The sequence below is a fragment of the Phascolarctos cinereus genome, unplaced genomic scaffold (genome assembly GCF_003287225.1).
Source record: "Phascolarctos cinereus isolate Bilbo 61053 unplaced genomic scaffold, phaCin_HiC Scaffold_2;HRSCAF=192, whole genome shotgun sequence".
Classification (NCBI taxonomy): Eukaryota; Metazoa; Chordata; class Mammalia; order Diprotodontia; family Phascolarctidae; genus Phascolarctos; species Phascolarctos cinereus.
Genome location: NW_027555625.1, coordinates 49,320,806 through 49,339,295, shown reverse-complemented (window position 1 = coordinate 49,339,295; position 18,490 = coordinate 49,320,806). Strand labels below are relative to the sequence as shown.

Below are 18,490 nucleotides of genomic sequence, written 5' to 3'. Positions count from 1 at the left end.
TGAGTCAGACTGAGTCCATTCAGTTCTTTCTGATACCACACAGAGGACTTGGTGCCCAGCACTCAATTTGGATTCCCCAGGGTAATGCCTGCAATGAGTCCTGTGCTGAGTAATACCTGAGGCTGCCGGCCAGAACCCTGTCAGTTAGAGTCCCATAATCTGCTAAATCCCTGGAATCTCTGCTTTTCTTGTCCTCGTGCCTGGAGTAAAAAGGTGTTATTATTATTCATGCTTTTATTCATTCAGTAGTTTTATTAAGCTTTTGATTATGCGAATTGTTAACTTGTCAGCTCTATAAGGTTATTAAAAGAGGTATGGAATATTTTCAAAAGTCCATAGGACATGGAAGAGACTTTAGTAGCAGTCCAGCCTTCTCATTTTACAGATTAGGAAACTGAGGCTCAGAGAGGGGGGAGTTACTTGCCCTAGTTGTTCTAATTTTTATTAATGTCATGGTGGATTTTTTCCTTTTATTTTACATCACAATTTCCCTTCGTACTCTCCTTTGTAACAAAGAACAGAATTACTTTTTTTCTTAAGTAGCATAGCCAAGCTAGCAGCCTTGGTCTTTCCTCTCCACCGTGCTGTTGAGAAGGGAGTTGGATAATGTGGAAGATAGGAACGAGGCCTTTGTGACTATCCTGCATTCTCAAAAGCCTTGATCTTTTTATATTCCTTTTTCCCAAAGGAATAAAGTGTTAAAATCCCCTGCCCTTGAGGCCCACTAAAGCCAAGCCGTTTCTGTAGCTGCATTAGGAAGCAATTGCATTTCATATAAATGCCCCATTGTTCTGAGTAGTAAAAAGTGATGCTAACATGCATTTTAGAAACTCCTTTAAAAGTTGTTGGACAAGCGAGCACTTGTTCTAGAGTCATCTGCAAATTCATGTGACCTAAAAAAAACCCGAAGCATCATCTGTGGGAAACGCCCAGCTTCTTTCTGTAGCTTTCTTTTCCAGCTGTTCTGTTGAATTGTTGTGGAATTTTGCTCCAAATGTCAGAAGCAGGGGGACTGAACTTTCTCCCAGCAGGCCAAACTCAAGCGTTTCAAGTCTATTCTATATTTTGTTGAGGAAATGTTGATATTTTGCAAAAGAAAGAAAAAATCATTGAATAGTTCCAAGATTTCTGAGTTCAGCAAAAGCCTTCTAGTTTTTATGAAATTGGTGTCAGCAAAACTCTTTGTCACAAAAGTCTGTTAACTCTTGGGGAGCTTCCATTCTCGATTAATGCATTTTTGCATTGTGATGCATGAGCAAGACAGCGGGACCACCCGGTGGTCATCAGAAAAGGTGAACAAAACCTTTTACCTGGCTGCTCCTCTTAAAGAATTAGTATGTGATCTTGCCTTCCCTTTACCACTTATTTTTCTCCCTAAATTTTAATGAATATCTTGGTGTTTGTCCTGTTGGTTTTATTTTATTTTGGTTTTTTACATCATGAATTTCCCTCTTTTGTCAAGGAGAATTGGCCAGTGGATGCAACATCTGTTATGTGGAAAGATGTAGAGAATAGCAGCTCAGAGAAGAATAGACTGAGAGCTTGGAGGCCTTGTCTAAGAGGCAGCATGGGAAGAGTCCTTAGGTTTGGAATTGGGCAAGGCCTGTGTTTGAACCCTGCCTTTGGCACTTAGCAGCTGTGAAGTCATGGACAACGAGCACCTTCCTCATTCCAGCTCACATTTCTAAAACACATTAAGGTTTAGAAAGTACTTGCCTCATTGAATCCTCACCACCCTGTGAGGAAATGGACTGAGAAGGGTGAAGCTACCAAGCCACAGTTTTGCTCATCTGTAAAATGGGGTTGTTAGCAGGGATGGTGTGGGAATCGGGAGTCTTTTGTAAATTTAGCAGTCATCTTCAGTTGATTCAGTATCTTTTTTCTTTTAACTGATGAAGGAAAAGGAGCATTTTTTAACTGGTGGAAGTATCTTGTTTAAGGTCAATATCCGAATCGGTATAAGGACTAGAACCTGTGTCATCTGATGTACAGTCCATCTGATTTTCCTTCACTGCCCTAATCTACTCTTTGGGGAGGGGTAGGCCCTGACTAGAAGAGGACGGGAGAAGACGGGGAGCTTCTCACTCACGTGGTAATTCTGGGAGTTTTTGCTCAGAGTTTCTGCTCAATGTTATCATCACTGCTACCTCATTGCCTAAAGGTTTGGCATCTGAAGAGTTTACTCACTCTGCTGGAATGTGTGACACAGGAGTCACCCTGAACTACCTGGAAATCTAACATAAAGGCTCCTTTAAGGGTTAGCCAAGAAAAGGTAGGAGGAAAAGGGAAGACCGTAGATGAGAGAGAGAATTGGCCGGCTCTTAAGGCCATACAAGGTAGGGAATGGTGCTTCTAGACAACAGGGTCCGAGATCAAATCTTAGGCTTTAGAACAGGGAGGGACAGGAGAGATCCTTTTATTGATCAGCAAACAAAAGGCCAAGCAAGTGATTTGACGCTGTCAGCCAGGTCCACATTCCAGAGTCCAGTTCTTTCTGCTGCCTCTCACTGGTCCATCCATCAAATGAGTTCTACAAAGAACTCCATATACAGTTTGTACCAAGTAGAGCGAAAAGAATGGCCGAACCTGATCACAGGAAATCTGTCCCTATCTATGGCATGGTACAATGGAAAGAGACTGGGTTTGGGCCAGAGGACCTGAATTCCAATCCCTTGATTTGCTGTTGACTGACTGACTTACTGCACATCCATTTAAACTTTCTAGCTCCCAGTTTGTTGTTCTATATGATAAGAGGTTTAGACAATTTTCTCTTTGAGGGTCCCTCTAGCTCTAAATTTATGGATCTCTGCTTTCAGAGTGATGTGAAGTCAGTTTAGCTTATAGCTTTTGTGAATGATCTCTTTTTGGAGGTTGCTGTAATTAACATGGAAACATCAGTGAGTGGAAGAGAGTGTTAGGAATAAAATTTCTAAGGAAAAATCAAAGACTCAAGATAGATGAGGTGAACTCTATGTTCATGCATGAAGTGGGTATGTTGCTAGGCAAAACACACACTCTGCAGAAGAAGCCAGAGCAAGCTTATATTTCTGTCCCTCCCTCATTTCCTCATTGGCTCCGTACTTCGAGGTGTACAACTTCCCAGCATGCCCCCTTCATGTTTCCCCCCCTTGATGCATTCCCTCCTTCCCCATAAGCCATTAAGCATGCCTACTTCATTAGATACCTTTGGATTTGACACCTGCCAAATTCTGAGAACTGTTTTTAGGTGGCCTACCTACCCTGTGGTCAGAGACGTTTCTGAGCTACTGCTTTCATCTTGTGGAAATATAAATTCTATGTCTTACAGGAGGAAGAGCCTCAGAGTTCACATTTCCCATTTATTGTGCTGTTGCACGACAAAGTAATCACATAGTTTCCCCCCCTCCAGCAGTACAGGTGTGGGATCTGAGGATGACTCCTCAGTGTTGGTCCCACAGCAACTCTTTGGCTCGAGAGAGGGCAGGTGGGTCTCTGCTGTCAAGTGGTGCCAAACATTGAGTAGAATAAGTGACTTAATTGAGCTTTACTAAGGAGGAGAAGAGGAAAACTTGTTGTAGGAATCTCTAGAAGAAGGAAGGGCAATTAGGTGGTATGGTGGATAGAAACTGGGCATGGAATCAGGAAGACTCCACTTCTTGAGTTCAAATCTGGCCTTAGACACTTACTAGCTGTGTGATCCTGGGCATGTCACTTTCTCTATTTGCCTTAGTTTCCTTATCTGTAAAATGAACTGGAGAAGGAAATAGCAAACCACTCCAGTATCTTTTTTTTTTTTAGGCATTTGGGATTAAGTGACTTGCCCAGGGTCACACAGCTAGTAAGTGTCAAGTGTTTGGTCTGAGGCCAGATTTGAATTCAGATCCTCCTGACTTCAGGGCTGGTACTCTATCCACTGTGACACCTAGCTGCCCCCTCCAGTATTTTTTTTTCAAGAAAACCCCAAATGGGATCACAGAAAGTCAGACACGACTGAAAATGACTGAATAACAGCAAAAGAAGAAGGAACAAATTTATTTTTCTAAGTGGGCTTCCTTCTTGTACCTTGTACGAGGTTCCTTTAACAACTGTTTATTTAACAGTTAGGTAAATTGGTGGACCATCTGTCCTGGTGGTCATGGGATCATAAATTTCGAGCTGTTAGGGATCTTACAGATCAGCTGATTTCACAAGTAAAGGAAGTAGAAGTCCAGATAGGTCATGACTTGCCCAGATCTCACCACTAATAAATAGCCGAGCTGAGATCTGAACCCAAATCCAGTGGATTTCGCATGAAATCATACCATGCTGCTGCTGGTAGTAGTAATAATGACATCTCGTCTTTGTATAAAGATGTTTAAACTGCTTTCATATTTGATCGTGGAAATAAATGAAATTGTAGTACCCTTATTTTACAGATAAAGAGATAGAGACCTACCAGGTTGAGACTTGGGCAAGGGCTCGCAGCCCTTGGACTATTCTCATCCCAGCCTGTAACAGCTGCATTTCTGAGGAGTTTGATCAGTTTAGACAGGCCAGTGATTCATAAAACAACAAGCCCTTATTGATAGGGCTCCTCTTTATTTTTTCCTTTTGCATTATGACACTTTTAACTTCTCACCTTTGTGAAACTCCCCTGGGTTGGGAGCAGGGGGCAAGGGACAGTCAGAGCAATGATACAGCCAAGGAGTTTGGCAGAACCCCAGGCACAAAGGTCTTCAGGCCACAGCAGCAGGCCAAGATGCCAACCTCGGGGTTGGCACACTGGGCTTTGCCAAAACTCTTATCATCCTTCCTAGTACATGTGTGAGACACCTGGGTCCTCGGACATCTTCTGAGTAGACAATCAGGGAAGAGGGTTTCTCAATCAAGTATGTCTCATTGATTTCCTGTCTCCAGTGGTACTGGTGTGCAGGCAGTAGGAATTCCCTGATGAGGCCCTGGCTGTCCCAGAATAAGGAAAGGAGCAGAAGGGAGGGTGTATCACAAAATTCCAGTAGGTGGTCCAAGGTTTGGCCAGTTTTATGGCCCACTTTTGCATATTGCCAGATGATTTTCCAGAGAGCTTTATTAATTTGCGCCACCAATCAACATTTATTAAGCACCTGCTACGTGCCAGGCACCATGCTACGTACTGGGAATGTTAATTCTAAGAAGAGAGTCAGTTGCTAGGGAGTTCACATCCGAGTTTTTTGGAGTCACAGGAAGGGAGGTAGAGGCCTGGCCCTGTTATTCCCTCTTGAAAAACATGTCCATATGATGCACTGATTGTTTAAAACATAAACTCCCTAGCATGTGGCATTTAAGACTGGATCTCACTTTATTTTGCATTATTATCTTTCATGGATCCTATGTTCCAGTCAAACTGGACCTCATTGTAGATATTCCTGCCTCATTCAGTCCATGCTCTCTGGCCTGGCTTGCACTTTCTTATCTCTATCTTTCCAGGATTTCTTCTAGGCTCAGATGCCACCTCTTCCAAGAAGTCTGCCCAGATTCCTTCCTCTTGTCTCCCTGTGTTCCCTGCTTCTTTATACTCTTTTCTGGATCTCTTCTTTGCCCCAATCACTGCCTACTTTGTCACATACTTATGTGCAGAGCCAATAAAATATAAAGTCTTTGAGGGAAGGGCCTGTCATATTTTTTCTTGGTAGTGCTTTGCACTTGGTAGGTGCTTAATACAAAGCTAAGTCAATGAGTATTTATTAATTATACTATTAATACTGAATTAATTTATAATACTAGCTGACGTTGATAAGCAATAGGGCACTGGACTTAGAGTCTGGGTTCAAACCCTGCCTCAGATACTTATGATCCTGGAGAAGTCAACTGACCTTTCTGGGCCTCGGTTTTATCATCTGTTAAAATGAGAGGGTTGAACTTGATGGTCTCTCATGATCCCCTCCAATTCTACATCTAAAATCCAATAATTTGCATAATTCTTTGTTTATTTTATATACATATATGTGTGGGGTTTTTTTCCATTTAAAGCCCATGGCTTTTGGCCTAAATATTATTATCCCTACTTTGCAGATGAGAGGTGGAGGTTGGATGAAGCTGGAACCCTGCCCAATAAAATAAAACCAGCCAGGCATGTGCTCAGAAACCAGCATGAGTTAGAACACAGGCCTAAATGGTGAATGTTGCTGCCAAGGGTCAGTGATTTCATCTGTGCGGTTCTTGCTCTTGCTAAGCTGATGGTGACCACGCCGTGCCCTTACACGAAATTCTCCAGGCAGCCAAACTTAAGTTGGTCCAAGGACCAGGGAATCAACCTTTCCTGGTTCTGGGAGCTTTAGGGGGATCCAGGTTAGAGGCATGGGAGGAGGAGATCTTCCCACAAAAACTTGCACTTGACCTTTTTAAGATGAACTCTCAGATTGCCTTGGTAGAGGGAGGGAAATCATGCTCAAGGGATCATCCGAAAGTGTCAGCCAGATGGGCCTGGCCACATTCTCTAGTCTTTCATTTTACTCTTTTGCATAAGCATAGTGACATCCTAGTCCTGACCATCTGCCCCAACTAATAATAATAAAATAACACTTTACAAAGATATCCTCATTTTATCTTCACAACAACCCTGGAAAGTAAGTGCTGTTATTATTATTCCCATTTTATTGATGAGGACGCTTGAGGCAGATAGAGGCTACATGGCTTACCCCAGGGTCATCACCCAGCTTGTAAGTGTCTGAGGCTGCATTCGCACTCGGGTCTTCCTGATTCTAGGCGCTACCTGGATGCCTCAAGTCACAGCCCACGGTTTATCAATTTAGATGATTACCCCAAAATGAAGAATTGCTTTATTTTATTTGGAGAAGTGGTGTGATATAGTGGGGAAAGGAATCAATATGGAGACCGGATTTGAAAAACATCTCTGATACTATGTGTATAAGATACTTAAGTACATGTAACATGTTTGTGGTCTGACTGGTTAAGTTGGTAACTTCTCCGTGAAACTTAAATTTCCCTTTTCAAAATGGGGACATAATAGCACTGACCACCACGGTTATTGTGAGGCCCAAGTAAGGTGACCTAACATGTAAAACATCTTGCAAACCTTAGAGTATTATTTAAATGCTAGCTATTACTGTGTTTGGTTTTTGTCAAATGATCTGTGTTCACTGTGGGGTCTGTTTTGGGATTGGAGCTGATGTGGGTGGTGGCCATAAATGACTTGCTTCATACAAGACTGGTTTATAAAACTTGTTCAATTACGCAGAAAATCAGCTCCCCACTCCCAAGGTCACGTGGTCGTCTTCTGTCAAGGGACAGGTTCTGATGGGCTTCAGGTGGGCTGTTCCTGAGAGTTTCTAAAGGCAGTTTTGTATGTGCACAGGAAGAATTCCACTTGTGTAATGTGAGATTCTAAGTGGCTTATCTGGATGATTGACAACACCTTGATTCCTTTTGTGACCTAAAGTCCTTGGGACCCCAAAGCCAAATTCTTCCATTTGTGTGACTGTGGCTTTCCTCTCTAAACTAGGGTTTGGTAGTCCCTAATACATACTCCAGGAGGTTGCAGGGTGGGAAGGGGTGTCCTACAGTTTAAATTTTTAATTTAATTTACTTTAATTTCCCCATTACCCATCCTACACCCTACAAGAGAGCTCTCAAAATTGCTTTTCCAGTATACTACCTTGGAAAGCTTTTTTTGGGCGCTCCTCGGGTCCGTGAAATTGGGTCAGAATTATCAGGGGCCTTTTCAAGAACTGATATTTTCCAAGTATACCAATTTTTTCATAGCTGTATGCTGTAATACAGTCTCTGCTGAGCACTGATTCAGTAAATGTTTAGAAATCATGGGGCCACCCAGCAAGAGAGACAACTGGGTAATTAGTTATTAGTGCTTAGATCAGTTGATCCTGGCAGGAAATTTAACTGTATTTCTGTTCACAAAGGGCCAAAGTAGTTAGATGACCTACATTTGAATTATGGCTCTATTATAATCTTTGTGGCCTTGGGCAAGTCACTTGGTTTCTTTGGACCTCAGTTTCCTCCTCTGTAAAAAAGCAGGGCTTGAACCTCAAATTTGTAAAGTGATTAGCTTGATGCTTGGCACATAGAGTAAATGCTTACCAAAGGTTATTCCTTCCCTCCCTCTAAAGCCCAGTCCCTGATCAGTTTCCCCTTCCTGTTTATCTTAATATGAATGTTAGAGACAGATGCTTGTCACTTTGTACAATTTCAAGGTGACCCAGATAAGCTTCGAAAGCTGGTCTATGTCTGGTAATGCTCTGGTCTTGTCTTTGAGGTCATGCCTGTTCCTTTTGTGGTGAGACTATGAGTTTAAGTGTTAAAATGCCGGGAAATTCAACGGATTCTTTTTATGTTCGTTGTGGGAAAACTATCCTAAACCAGGCAAAACCAATAAATAATGCAGACCTTGTGTGTAGTGCTAAAGCCACTGCTTCTACCAGACCAGACCCTATCACTCTTCCTCTACCCCTCCTCCACCTGGTCATGGAAATAACCCAACTGGTTAGCAGGCTTTTACGAGGCTAGGCCCAGTTGTCCTTTCTCTTTCTACTCATCTGTCAAATGAGGCTGGTTTGAGAGGTTAGGTGCTTGTAAATGGACAGAGACTTGGTTGCCCACTCACTCACCTTCCATTTGTGTGGAGGAACTGATATTAAATTCAGAAAGTAGGATCTTAATTAAGAAAGAAAGATCTTAATTAACTTGGATGTTGCTATTTTAGATCAAGATGATTTCTGTGCCTCTGATGTGTTCTACTAAAATAACTGGAGGAACTTCAAGTAATTCCGTTTGTCTTCATTGGAGGAAATAAGGGATGGGGTAGACTTTGCCCCCAGCAAGTGAAGTGATTTGTACATCCCAAGTGTTCCTCCTCATCCTTTAGTAAAGGATGCCACTGTTTATAGAGCAAACAAGCCAAGAACCTCATACATTTGTATATGGCTGAATGGATAGTAGTAGCTAGCATTGACATAGTATTTAAAGGTTCACCAAGGACTTATACTCTGTTGATCTTCACAACAATCCTGGGAAGTGGGTGCTGTTTTTATTTACCCCACTGGGGGAAAAATCTGGGGCTGAAAGGATTACCTGCTAGTAAGTGTCCAAGTCAGGATCTGAACTCAGGTCTTCCTGATTCCAAGCACTCTATCCATTATGTCACACAGAGGCCTCATGGTGTAATGCTTCAATGTCTGCAAAATCTTTTACACACATGTATCATCTCATTTGTTTCTCTCAACCATCCTTTGAGGTACTATTATTATCCTTCTTCTCTAGGTAAGGAAACTGAGGCATGGGTGAAGTGACTTGTCAGACACGATTTAAACTCAGTTTTCCCTGATTTCACCATCCGCTTTGCCTCCATAGCTGCCATCATTTACAATGGGATTTCTCCACTGAAAATTGATAGGGGTAGATTGTGGACTCATCCCCATTTTACAGATGAAGGAACAGAAGCTTGGAGAGCCATGATCAGCCAGCCTTCAGCCCAGGCTTCCTAGCTTCTACATCACACCCTTCTCTCCAGTGAACTGCATTACTATTGGTAGTTTTGGAGAAGGCCTAACCACTTGCTGGCCTCCCTAGCCAGCGGCTTTTGAATTTATTGTCCTTCCCTGGGCAGGGTTAATCAAAGTTTCCCCACAGCTTTAGAGTCCCTCTCCTCTCTTCCCACCTGTTTCATGCTTATCTCCCCAGCCATCAGCAGAAAAGGTTCAGGTTTCAAGGAAAGGCAGTTCCCACACTGGATCTGGAAATTCCGGTTGAGGCTGCTCTTTCCTTGGGGCTGGGGGGGGGCAGGGTAAGCGATTCCCCATTCCATTTTTCTATGGGGTGGGGCCTTGACTAAGGCTGAGAAGGGGTTTAGAATTAGGTGCTTCCGTGACATTCTTTCCAAAGCCACTGCCTTTTCTGGGACTTTTGGGTCTTGAACCACCTACCAACCACAAGGGTTCCTTCTAACTTTCATTTCCCCCCACATCTGGTTGCGGCAGGAATCTGGCAGGTGGAGCTGGCTTGGTTGGTATGAGAAAGCAACCAGGTCCGGTCCATGTCCCTTTCTACTACCATGACTCTCACTTGTGAAAGCTGCTTCTGCCCACAGCCAGAGCTATTTCCTCAAATGCAGAACCCAGATTCAAACCAGATTCTTTTCACTGTAGTATTTCTCTTGGTACTATACAATCTCTGCCTTCGGAGGCTGATCCTAAAACAATGCTGAAGGTGGTTGGGAGGTAAGAGGGTTAGATCAGTCCTTGTGTCCAGACTGGAAATACCACGGCCTAGATAGCAGTATGTGATGAGGAAAATACTGAACTTGAACCCAAGTCTTCTGACTTTAAATCTTGGCTCTGACACTGGCAAAGTCCTAAACTTTTCAGAGCTTCCATTTCTTCATCTGTGAAATGAGTGAATTGGACAAAAGAGAGGCTTTGTTTTTGCTATGGCTGGAGAGAGAAACGTGGTTCTCTGGCATCCAAACTATTGCCTAGGGGGACACCATGTGGGGACAAAGAGGAACTGCAGCCAAAGCTTTTCATAGGGATTTTTTTTTTAAACAAATTCAGCACCTGGCCAGGTGGAAGAAAGGGAAATGGCCCTCAGAATTAGAACAGTTAAAGCAGTTTGATTTAGCAGATATTGCATTGCAGAGAAGTTACAAGAACCTAATGGCAATTTAGAGGGAAAAACAGATGCATGTTGACATCTCAGAATTTCAGTTACTTCAAAAACAAAACAACCCTTGAAGTTAAGAACCCTAAACAGGGCCTACTTTGGGGCTTCCATTTTGATAAGGTCCAGCTATGTGATTTCTTTGGTACCAGGAGCTCTAGGTGAAGAAAATATCCTGTGAGTCTGTGACTTTGGAAGGATCGCATAGCTACTGTGTCAGAGGCAGGTCTTCCAATTCTAGCTTTCCGTCCACCAAGTGACATTGCATGTTATTGTACACAACTTGACTCAAGTCAATGTCATTTAAAAATTTTTTTAAGAAGTTAATTAACATGTATTTGTTTTCCTATTTCTCTCATTACCAAATGAGATAATAGTTGTAAAGCACATAATTGGTACTTAATAATTATTCCTTCTTTCCCTCCCCCCATCAAAAGGAAAATATATATTTAAATTTTTTTTTTAATGTCTTCCTAAAGTCTCTGGAGCCCTCCCCTTTATCATCTCTTATCTCACAATAGTATCCCATTACATTCATGTACCATAAGTTGTTCAGTCACCCTACTGCTGATGGTCTCCCTTAATTTCTATTACAGTCACTTAGCCATGTTTGCCTCAGTTTCCTTATTGGTAATATGAGCTGGAGAAGGAAATGTCAAACCAGTCTAGTGTCTCTGCCAAGAAAATCTCAGATGGGGTCTCCAAGAGTCATGACTGAAACGGCTGAACAACAGAAGTTTGGGTTGTATCTCAAACATTCTGTTGGAAGACTGTCTGCAGCATGATATTTAAATGTATAAACTCTTTACCTATTTGTACCTCCTTTTTCCTGGTAATAAATGGTGTATTAAGGTTTGCTTCTTGATGGGTGGATGAATTGAGTGTTCTTTCCATTCAGAACTCCCTGGAAGGGTATGATACTATCTGTTATGATTCAACAACTCTTTATTAAAAGTTTACTTTGTGCTAGACACTCTTCTTCTAGACACTGAGGATACAAAGACCAAAAAAAAAAAAAGCAGGCCCTGCCCTCTAGAAGCTTCCACTCTATACTGATCTGACAAATTCTCATCAGACATGTATGCACTTTGCAGTTCACTTTGAAAGCTGTTCTGAAAGAAAGCTGAATGCCTATTTGTCTGAGGATTCAAGATTCAAAGTGACTGCTGCGGGTGTCGTCATTGTCAAGAGGTCTCTACAGCTCCATGATTTAGAAACAAGCTTTAATATCTATGCTTGGGATGCTTCAGGTAAAAAACTCTCAACCAGATTGACGGTGAAGGCATCATCAATACGACATAGACGGCACCACCGCCGCCACCACCACCACCAGCATGGAGAGGTACGTTGGAGCATTTGTCTGTTGATTTGGGGGTATTCGACTCCAGCTCTGATTTCTTATCTTTTGACTTCATTCTCTATACTGGACAAATAATTAGTCCTCTGTGTTTTCCTTAAACTTCATAGGATTTTAGAATTTAGAATTGGAAGGCAACTTAGAGATGTCTCACTCCTTCAAGAAACTTGTGTTCTACAGGTAGAGACAACCACATGCACTCATAGGAATTACATACAAAATTCTTGGAGAGAAAGGAGGCACTACCAGCTGAGGGGGGAGCAGGACAAAGACCTCATGATGAAGTGACTTTAGGAAGTATCAGGAAGGTGGCAGATGCAAGAGATGGAATATCCTATGAGCAATAGCAACTAGTCTAGTTGGTCCCCTGTGGGCTACATAGTGACTTAGATAACCATAAGTTAACTATGTTTTATTGTATTTTTTATTTCATTAAATATTTCTGAATTAGATTTTAAAAAATTATTTTATTTTTATTTTCAGTTTCAGATTCTTTCTCACCCTCTTTCCAACCCATTGAGCAAGCAATCTGATACCCATTACAGTCAGGCAAAACATCTCTGCATCAGCCATGTATAAGCTTAATCTGTTTTCTGAATCTATCCATTCTCTATCTGGAGGTGGACAGCATTTTATATCCTAAGTCCTTTTGAGATCCTTGTTGCAATTGCATTCCAACCTAATTTAATTGTAATTTAAGTTTTGTGTTGTGGCTATGAGCACAATATTTGACACTTCTGGGTTGGACCATAGATTTTATGAAGGAGAGTGATATATATTAGCAAAGCTGCAAAGATATGTTGGAGCCAGATTGCAAAGGACTTGATGTGACAAACTGAGGCATTTGTATGTGATTCTAGAGGGAAGTAATAGGCAGCTACAGAAGTTTATTGAGCACAAGAGTGGCACAGTCCTACCTGTGCTTTAGGAATGTGGTGCTTGTTATGTTAGAGTATAGATTGAATAGTGGAGAAAAGCCCCAAAGCCCATTTTAGATTACTAGAGGCAAGATTATTAGGCTATTGCAATAGCACCCTTAATGCTGATTTCCCCATTAGAATATAAGCTCCCTGAGATTTAAGGACTGTTCCTTATTTGTGTTGGTTCCTAGAACTTAGCATAGTGCCTAGCTCGTAGTAAGTGCTTACTAAGTACTTTTTCATTTATTAAATGAGCCTTCATTCAGGTTGTGTGTTGTGCTTGCGAGCATACACACATCCCCTGCTATACACTTGAAACAAATACATTAATCAGAATTCTGAAGGCTTTTAGCTGTTTTCCTTTACACTGTCGTATGCATTGCATAAACGTTTTTACCTGACTCTTATTTTACCGTGCTGTTGCCCATACAGTTCCTCCCAGGTTTCTTGGAATCCTTTTGTCATTTCTTCCAGTGTATTCCATTACCTTCATAGACTGGCTCAATTGGTTGGTACCCACATTCTGTGTAGTTCTTTTCTGCTATATTTTTGTTCATGTGGGTGGGTCCCTTTTTCTTTGATCTTGTTCCCTTCTCGTTAAGAATACAAAAATCTGATGGTGCAGAGATGATTTGTATCTCTATGAAATTGGTGTGAGAAAATAGAAATGTGAGTTAATTGTTATTGATCTTGGTCATTTCCTTCTAAAAAAAAAAGCAACACTGTTTGTCTTTCCTGTTCTTTGGAATTTTCCCTTTACCCTCCTGAGATGAAAATTGAGCCTTTGAGTATCTTTAAAATTGTGCTAACTTAACCACTTAGAACTTTTTGGGGTGAGAAACTACTTCAAAACATGCCTCTCCCTAGGGCAGCTAGGTGGTGCAGTAGATAGAGCACGGGCCCTGAAGTCAGAAGGACCTGAGTTCAAATCCAGCCTCAGACCAGACACTTGATACTTACTAGCTGTGTGACCCTGGGCAAATCACTTAACCCCATTTGCCTAAAAAAAAAAAAAAGAAAGAAAAGAAAAGAAAAGAAAAAAAACCATGCCTCTCCCATCTATTTTTTGAGCCCAAGTATAAGGTTTTATTTTTGTCTCTATTTCTAATTAGATTTAGCTACATGTTCTAACCTCTTGATCTTGAATTGCAACTTCTCTACCAGTGCCTTAGCTACCCCACCCAATTTTTTTCCATTTTCTCCCTTTTTTTTTTTAAATTTTTAATTTATGGGGGGCAGTTAGGTGGTGCAATGGATAGAGCACTGGCCCTGGATTCAGGAGGACCTGAATTCAAATCCGGCCTCAGACACATAACACTTACTAGCTGTATGACCTTGGGCAAGTCACTTAACCCCATTGCCTAGCCAAAAATAAATAAAAAATAAAAGAAAATAAAAGAAAAATTTTAATTTACGGACTAAAACAAGCAATTTTATAACATTGTATAATAATATATTAAAATATGCTTATATGATAAAAAAGATGATTGCACATGAAACTGCAAATCTATTATGTACAACTTGCTATTCCTTTTAAATATATGTAAAGTCTCCCTGGCTGGGGAGTCCTGTACCTCCCCCGTAACTGTGGGGAACTTCTTTTTATACCAAAGGAAGAGGCCATGGAACTCTAGATGGATTATAGGAAGTAGTTTAATCAGTCACTATAAATATTTTGGGTGGCAGCCAGACAGTTCTGTGGATCCCCACTAAAGGACCCCCGAAACCCCCATGATAATTATAGAAGACAAAGGCAGGAGGAGCTAGAGAGTACATCACTATTGATTGGTGGATATTTTTGGTTTTCTGTTTAGTAATGAACTTGGGAGTTAAGCCAATGTTATGCTATGCCCAAATATACGTTTGTGTATCAATCATATCCTGGTCACATGATAGTCTTGTTATGACTTTCATAGATCCAGAGTATCTTAAGTTTTAACTCAACTAAAATATAACTGTAAACAGGTCACCGTGTTCACAGAGTTTAAGTTTTTATGACTTTTCACTTATTACTGTATTTTAGGGTTTTTTCCCGATATGAACCCTGCAATATATAATAAAGTTATCTAGTAAATTCTCTTTTTCCTCCTCCCCCACCTCCCAATGGTTACCATTAGACACAAATAGGGGTGTGTGTATGTATGTATGTAAAATTATTTAATACATTCTCATTTATCAATTCTTTCTTTGGATGCAGATAACATCATTCTTCATATGTCCTAAATAGTTAATTTGGGTATTTATAATAGTCAAAATAACTTAATCACCCAAAGTCATTCTTTTTTTTTTTTTGAATTTTGAATTAATTTATTTTGAATTATCAACAATCATTTCCATAAGCTTTTGAGTTTTAAATTTTTCTCCCTACCTCCCTCCCCAAGATGGCATTCAATACATATACATTCCTATTAAACATTTTCACATTAGTGATGTTGTAGGTAAGAATTAGAATCAATAGGAGGAACCACCAGAAAGAGGAAACAAAACACAACAGAAGAAAAAAAATAGCAAATAGTATGCTTCAATCTGCATTCAAACTCCATAGTTCTTTCTTTGGATGTGGATAGCATTTTCTATCATGAGACCTTTGGAGATGTCTTAGATCCTTGTATTACTGAGAAGGGTTAAGTCTACCAATATTCGTCATCGCACAATGTGGCTGTTACTGTGTACAACGTTCTCCTGGTTCTGCTCATTTCACTAAGCATCAGTCCATACAAGTCTTTCCAGATTTTTCTGAAGTCCTCCTGCTCATCATTTCTTATAGCACAATAGTATTCCATTCCATTCATATACCACAACTTGTTCAGCCAATTGATGAGTATCCTCTCAATTTCCAATTCTTTGCCACCACAAAAAGAGCTGCTGTAAACATTTTTTTACATGTAGGTCCTTTTCCCGTTTGTATGATCTCTCTGGGATATAACCCTAGAAGTGCTATTGCTGGGTCAAAGGTCAAAGTCATTCTTAAAACAATATTGCTGTCACTGTATACGATGTTGTCTTGGTTCTGCGCATTTCACTCGTCATTATTTCATGCAAGTCTTTCCATGTCTTCCTAAGATCATCAAGCTCACCATTATCTCACCCAATTTTGTGTCCTTCATAAAGCAAGCATCCATTTAATGGCAGGGTAAAAATCTTATTTATTCATTTGAAGGCTTCTTTCTCAGTCATAATATTATGTTTGTCAGAGTAAGAGTCTCAAAATCACAGTAAGAAGCACATGTAAAATCCCATTAGATGAGTTCTAAGGTCTTTCTTACTAGGATGAACATCATTGAAGAAGCTTGTCCATGCTCAGAAAACTAGAGAACCTGGCATTCATTGTAAGTTTGAAATGTTAACTGTTTCCATCTTGATTGACAGCTCTTTGGAATATCTCTCCTTTTAGGAATCTCTCCGAGAAGAACAGAGAGAAGTGCTGATGTTTCCCAGCCCCGGCTCTGGTCTTAAAAGGCAGAAGAGAGACTGGGTTATCCCTCCCATTAGCTGCCCAGAGAATGAGAAGGGTCCATTCCCTAAAACCTTGGTTCAGGTATGGAAGGAAATACTTTTTTTTTGGCTGGGTGAGGGTGGGAAGGAGTTGTCTTGCTGGGAAGAAACAGCAAAGGAAATTGTTGATGAATGAGAAGAAATTTCAATTCCCATGGCTTACAAAATTGTTTCTGTTTTCTTTAGATCAAGTCCAACCGAGATAAAGAAACAACAGTTTTCTATAGCATCACAGGCCAAGGGGCAGATGAGCCTCCACAAGGGGTCTTTATTATTGAAAGAGAAACAGGGATCCTGAAAGTGACAGCCCCTTTGGACAGAGAAGACATTCCAACCTACACCGTGAGTGCCTCCAGGATCATTTCAAGAGAATCCTGGTCCAGGTTTTTCTAAATATTTTGGGTCAGCAATTTAGAATTCCCCTATAATTCAGTCAATCAGTTATTCAGTAAACATTTATTAAGTGCCTACTATGTGCCAGGCAATGTGCTGAGTGCTGGAGATACAAAAAGAGGCAAAAGGCAGTCCTTGCCTTCAAGGAGCTTACCATCTAATTGTGGTTTAGCAGCAAGATCACAGGAATTAGAACCAGGAAGACCTGTGTTCCAATCTTGCTTCAGATACTTACTAGCTATTAGACCCAGACAAGTCACTTAATCAATCTTTCTCTCTCTCTCTCTCTCTCTCTCTCTCTCTCTCTCTCTCTCTCTCTCTTTTCCTGCTTATCTCTCTCCTATGTTTCTCTACCTCCATCTTTCTCTTTCTCCCCCTCTTCCTCCACTCTGTTTCTCCTTCCCCTCTCTCTTCCTCTCCTTCCTTTCTCTCTGTCTTAATTTCCTCATCTGAAAAATTGGGATAACAGTACTTTACTTCACGAGGTTGAGAGGATGAAATAAGATAACCATATGTAAAGCACTTTGCAAACCTTAAAAAGTTTATGAAAAATTAAAAATATGGACAGATGAAATGATGTTATATACATACAAGTTGCTACAATCATTATTAGTTATTGCTATCCTATTCTAATAGCTGGTTTTTTTTTTAAGCAAGGAGGTATTGAGGAGTTAGATAGCTATGCCAGGGACTCACTAATTCAGTCTGTTAATAGCAGGCTAGGTCTTTGAGTACAGGCCTTATGTGGGTCTGTTATCCAGATCATCACCAGCTTAGCCAAAAGGCGCCAAATTTAGATACCTGAATTCAAATGGCTTGTCTGGTCTTGGGAAGAAATTATTGTTATTCCATTAGTAAGAAGAAACACTTAAAGTGCTCAAGATGTTTAAGGGGTCTAGGTTGCTTCTTGGACAGTAAGAAAGAAATAGGATGTGGCAGAGCCATTATGTAGGATGGGTGGGTGGGATCTTTCCCCCAGGTTCTAATATCTAGGAGAGTGGTATCCCTCCTTCCCGCAGCAGTCTAGAGACTGCTCCTTGAAACTATGTTTGTCCCTATGGGCAAGTTATTTGGTGGGGTGGGAGGAGTCAGGCCCTGGGAGAAGATAGTAAAGTCATGGGTTATTTGAGAGTTTAGAGGAAGAGATACGATTCTCCTCATGCCCAATCTCAGTTTGCTCAGGTGCCAGCTTTTCAGCTCTGGGAAGAGTTCATTACCATGCATTATATACATCGAATAATGCAGAGATTTGATCTAGAATACAAACCCACTCCTTAGTTTATGTGGTGTCTGATACCACATGGATCATGTCATGAAGATGGGCTATGAGGCAGCAGCATGATCTGAGCATAGTCAGGGATAGATGACGAATATCAATTTCCCTGTTTGTCTTCTGAACAGTTGAAACCAGCTCACAAAGAATCTGGGCAAAATATTAGTGTCCATGACCTGAAATAGATCACTTGTCCTTGCTAGGAGTAAGAATTTTCTTTTTACTCTCCTATGAGGAAAGTTTCTTTTGCCAGCCAGTATAGGTGAAAAGATGAATTTAAATGCCTGGTGTTAGCAAGGATTTGGTAGAAATTGGCTGACTAAGGAATAGATATCTTCCTGTCCTACCGTGAGAGATAACTTGGCCCTCAGAAGCTAGTTTGCAGTAGCAGTAGTTGAAATATTGCTTAAATAGCATTAGATATTT

The 18,490-nt window shown here is 40.9% G+C and overlaps 1 protein-coding gene across 1 annotated transcript in view; it reads left to right on the top strand.

Annotated features, from left to right (window-relative positions):
- CDH1 (cadherin 1) overlaps positions 1-18,490 on the top strand; it is a 57,447-nt gene that overhangs the window by 21,161 nt on the left and 17,796 nt on the right. The window contains 3 exon segments of the mRNA XM_020989093.1: positions 11,721-11,968; positions 16,298-16,441; positions 16,585-16,740. Of these exon segments, the coding sequence (XP_020844752.1) occupies positions 11,721-11,968; positions 16,298-16,441; positions 16,585-16,740 (548 nt within the window).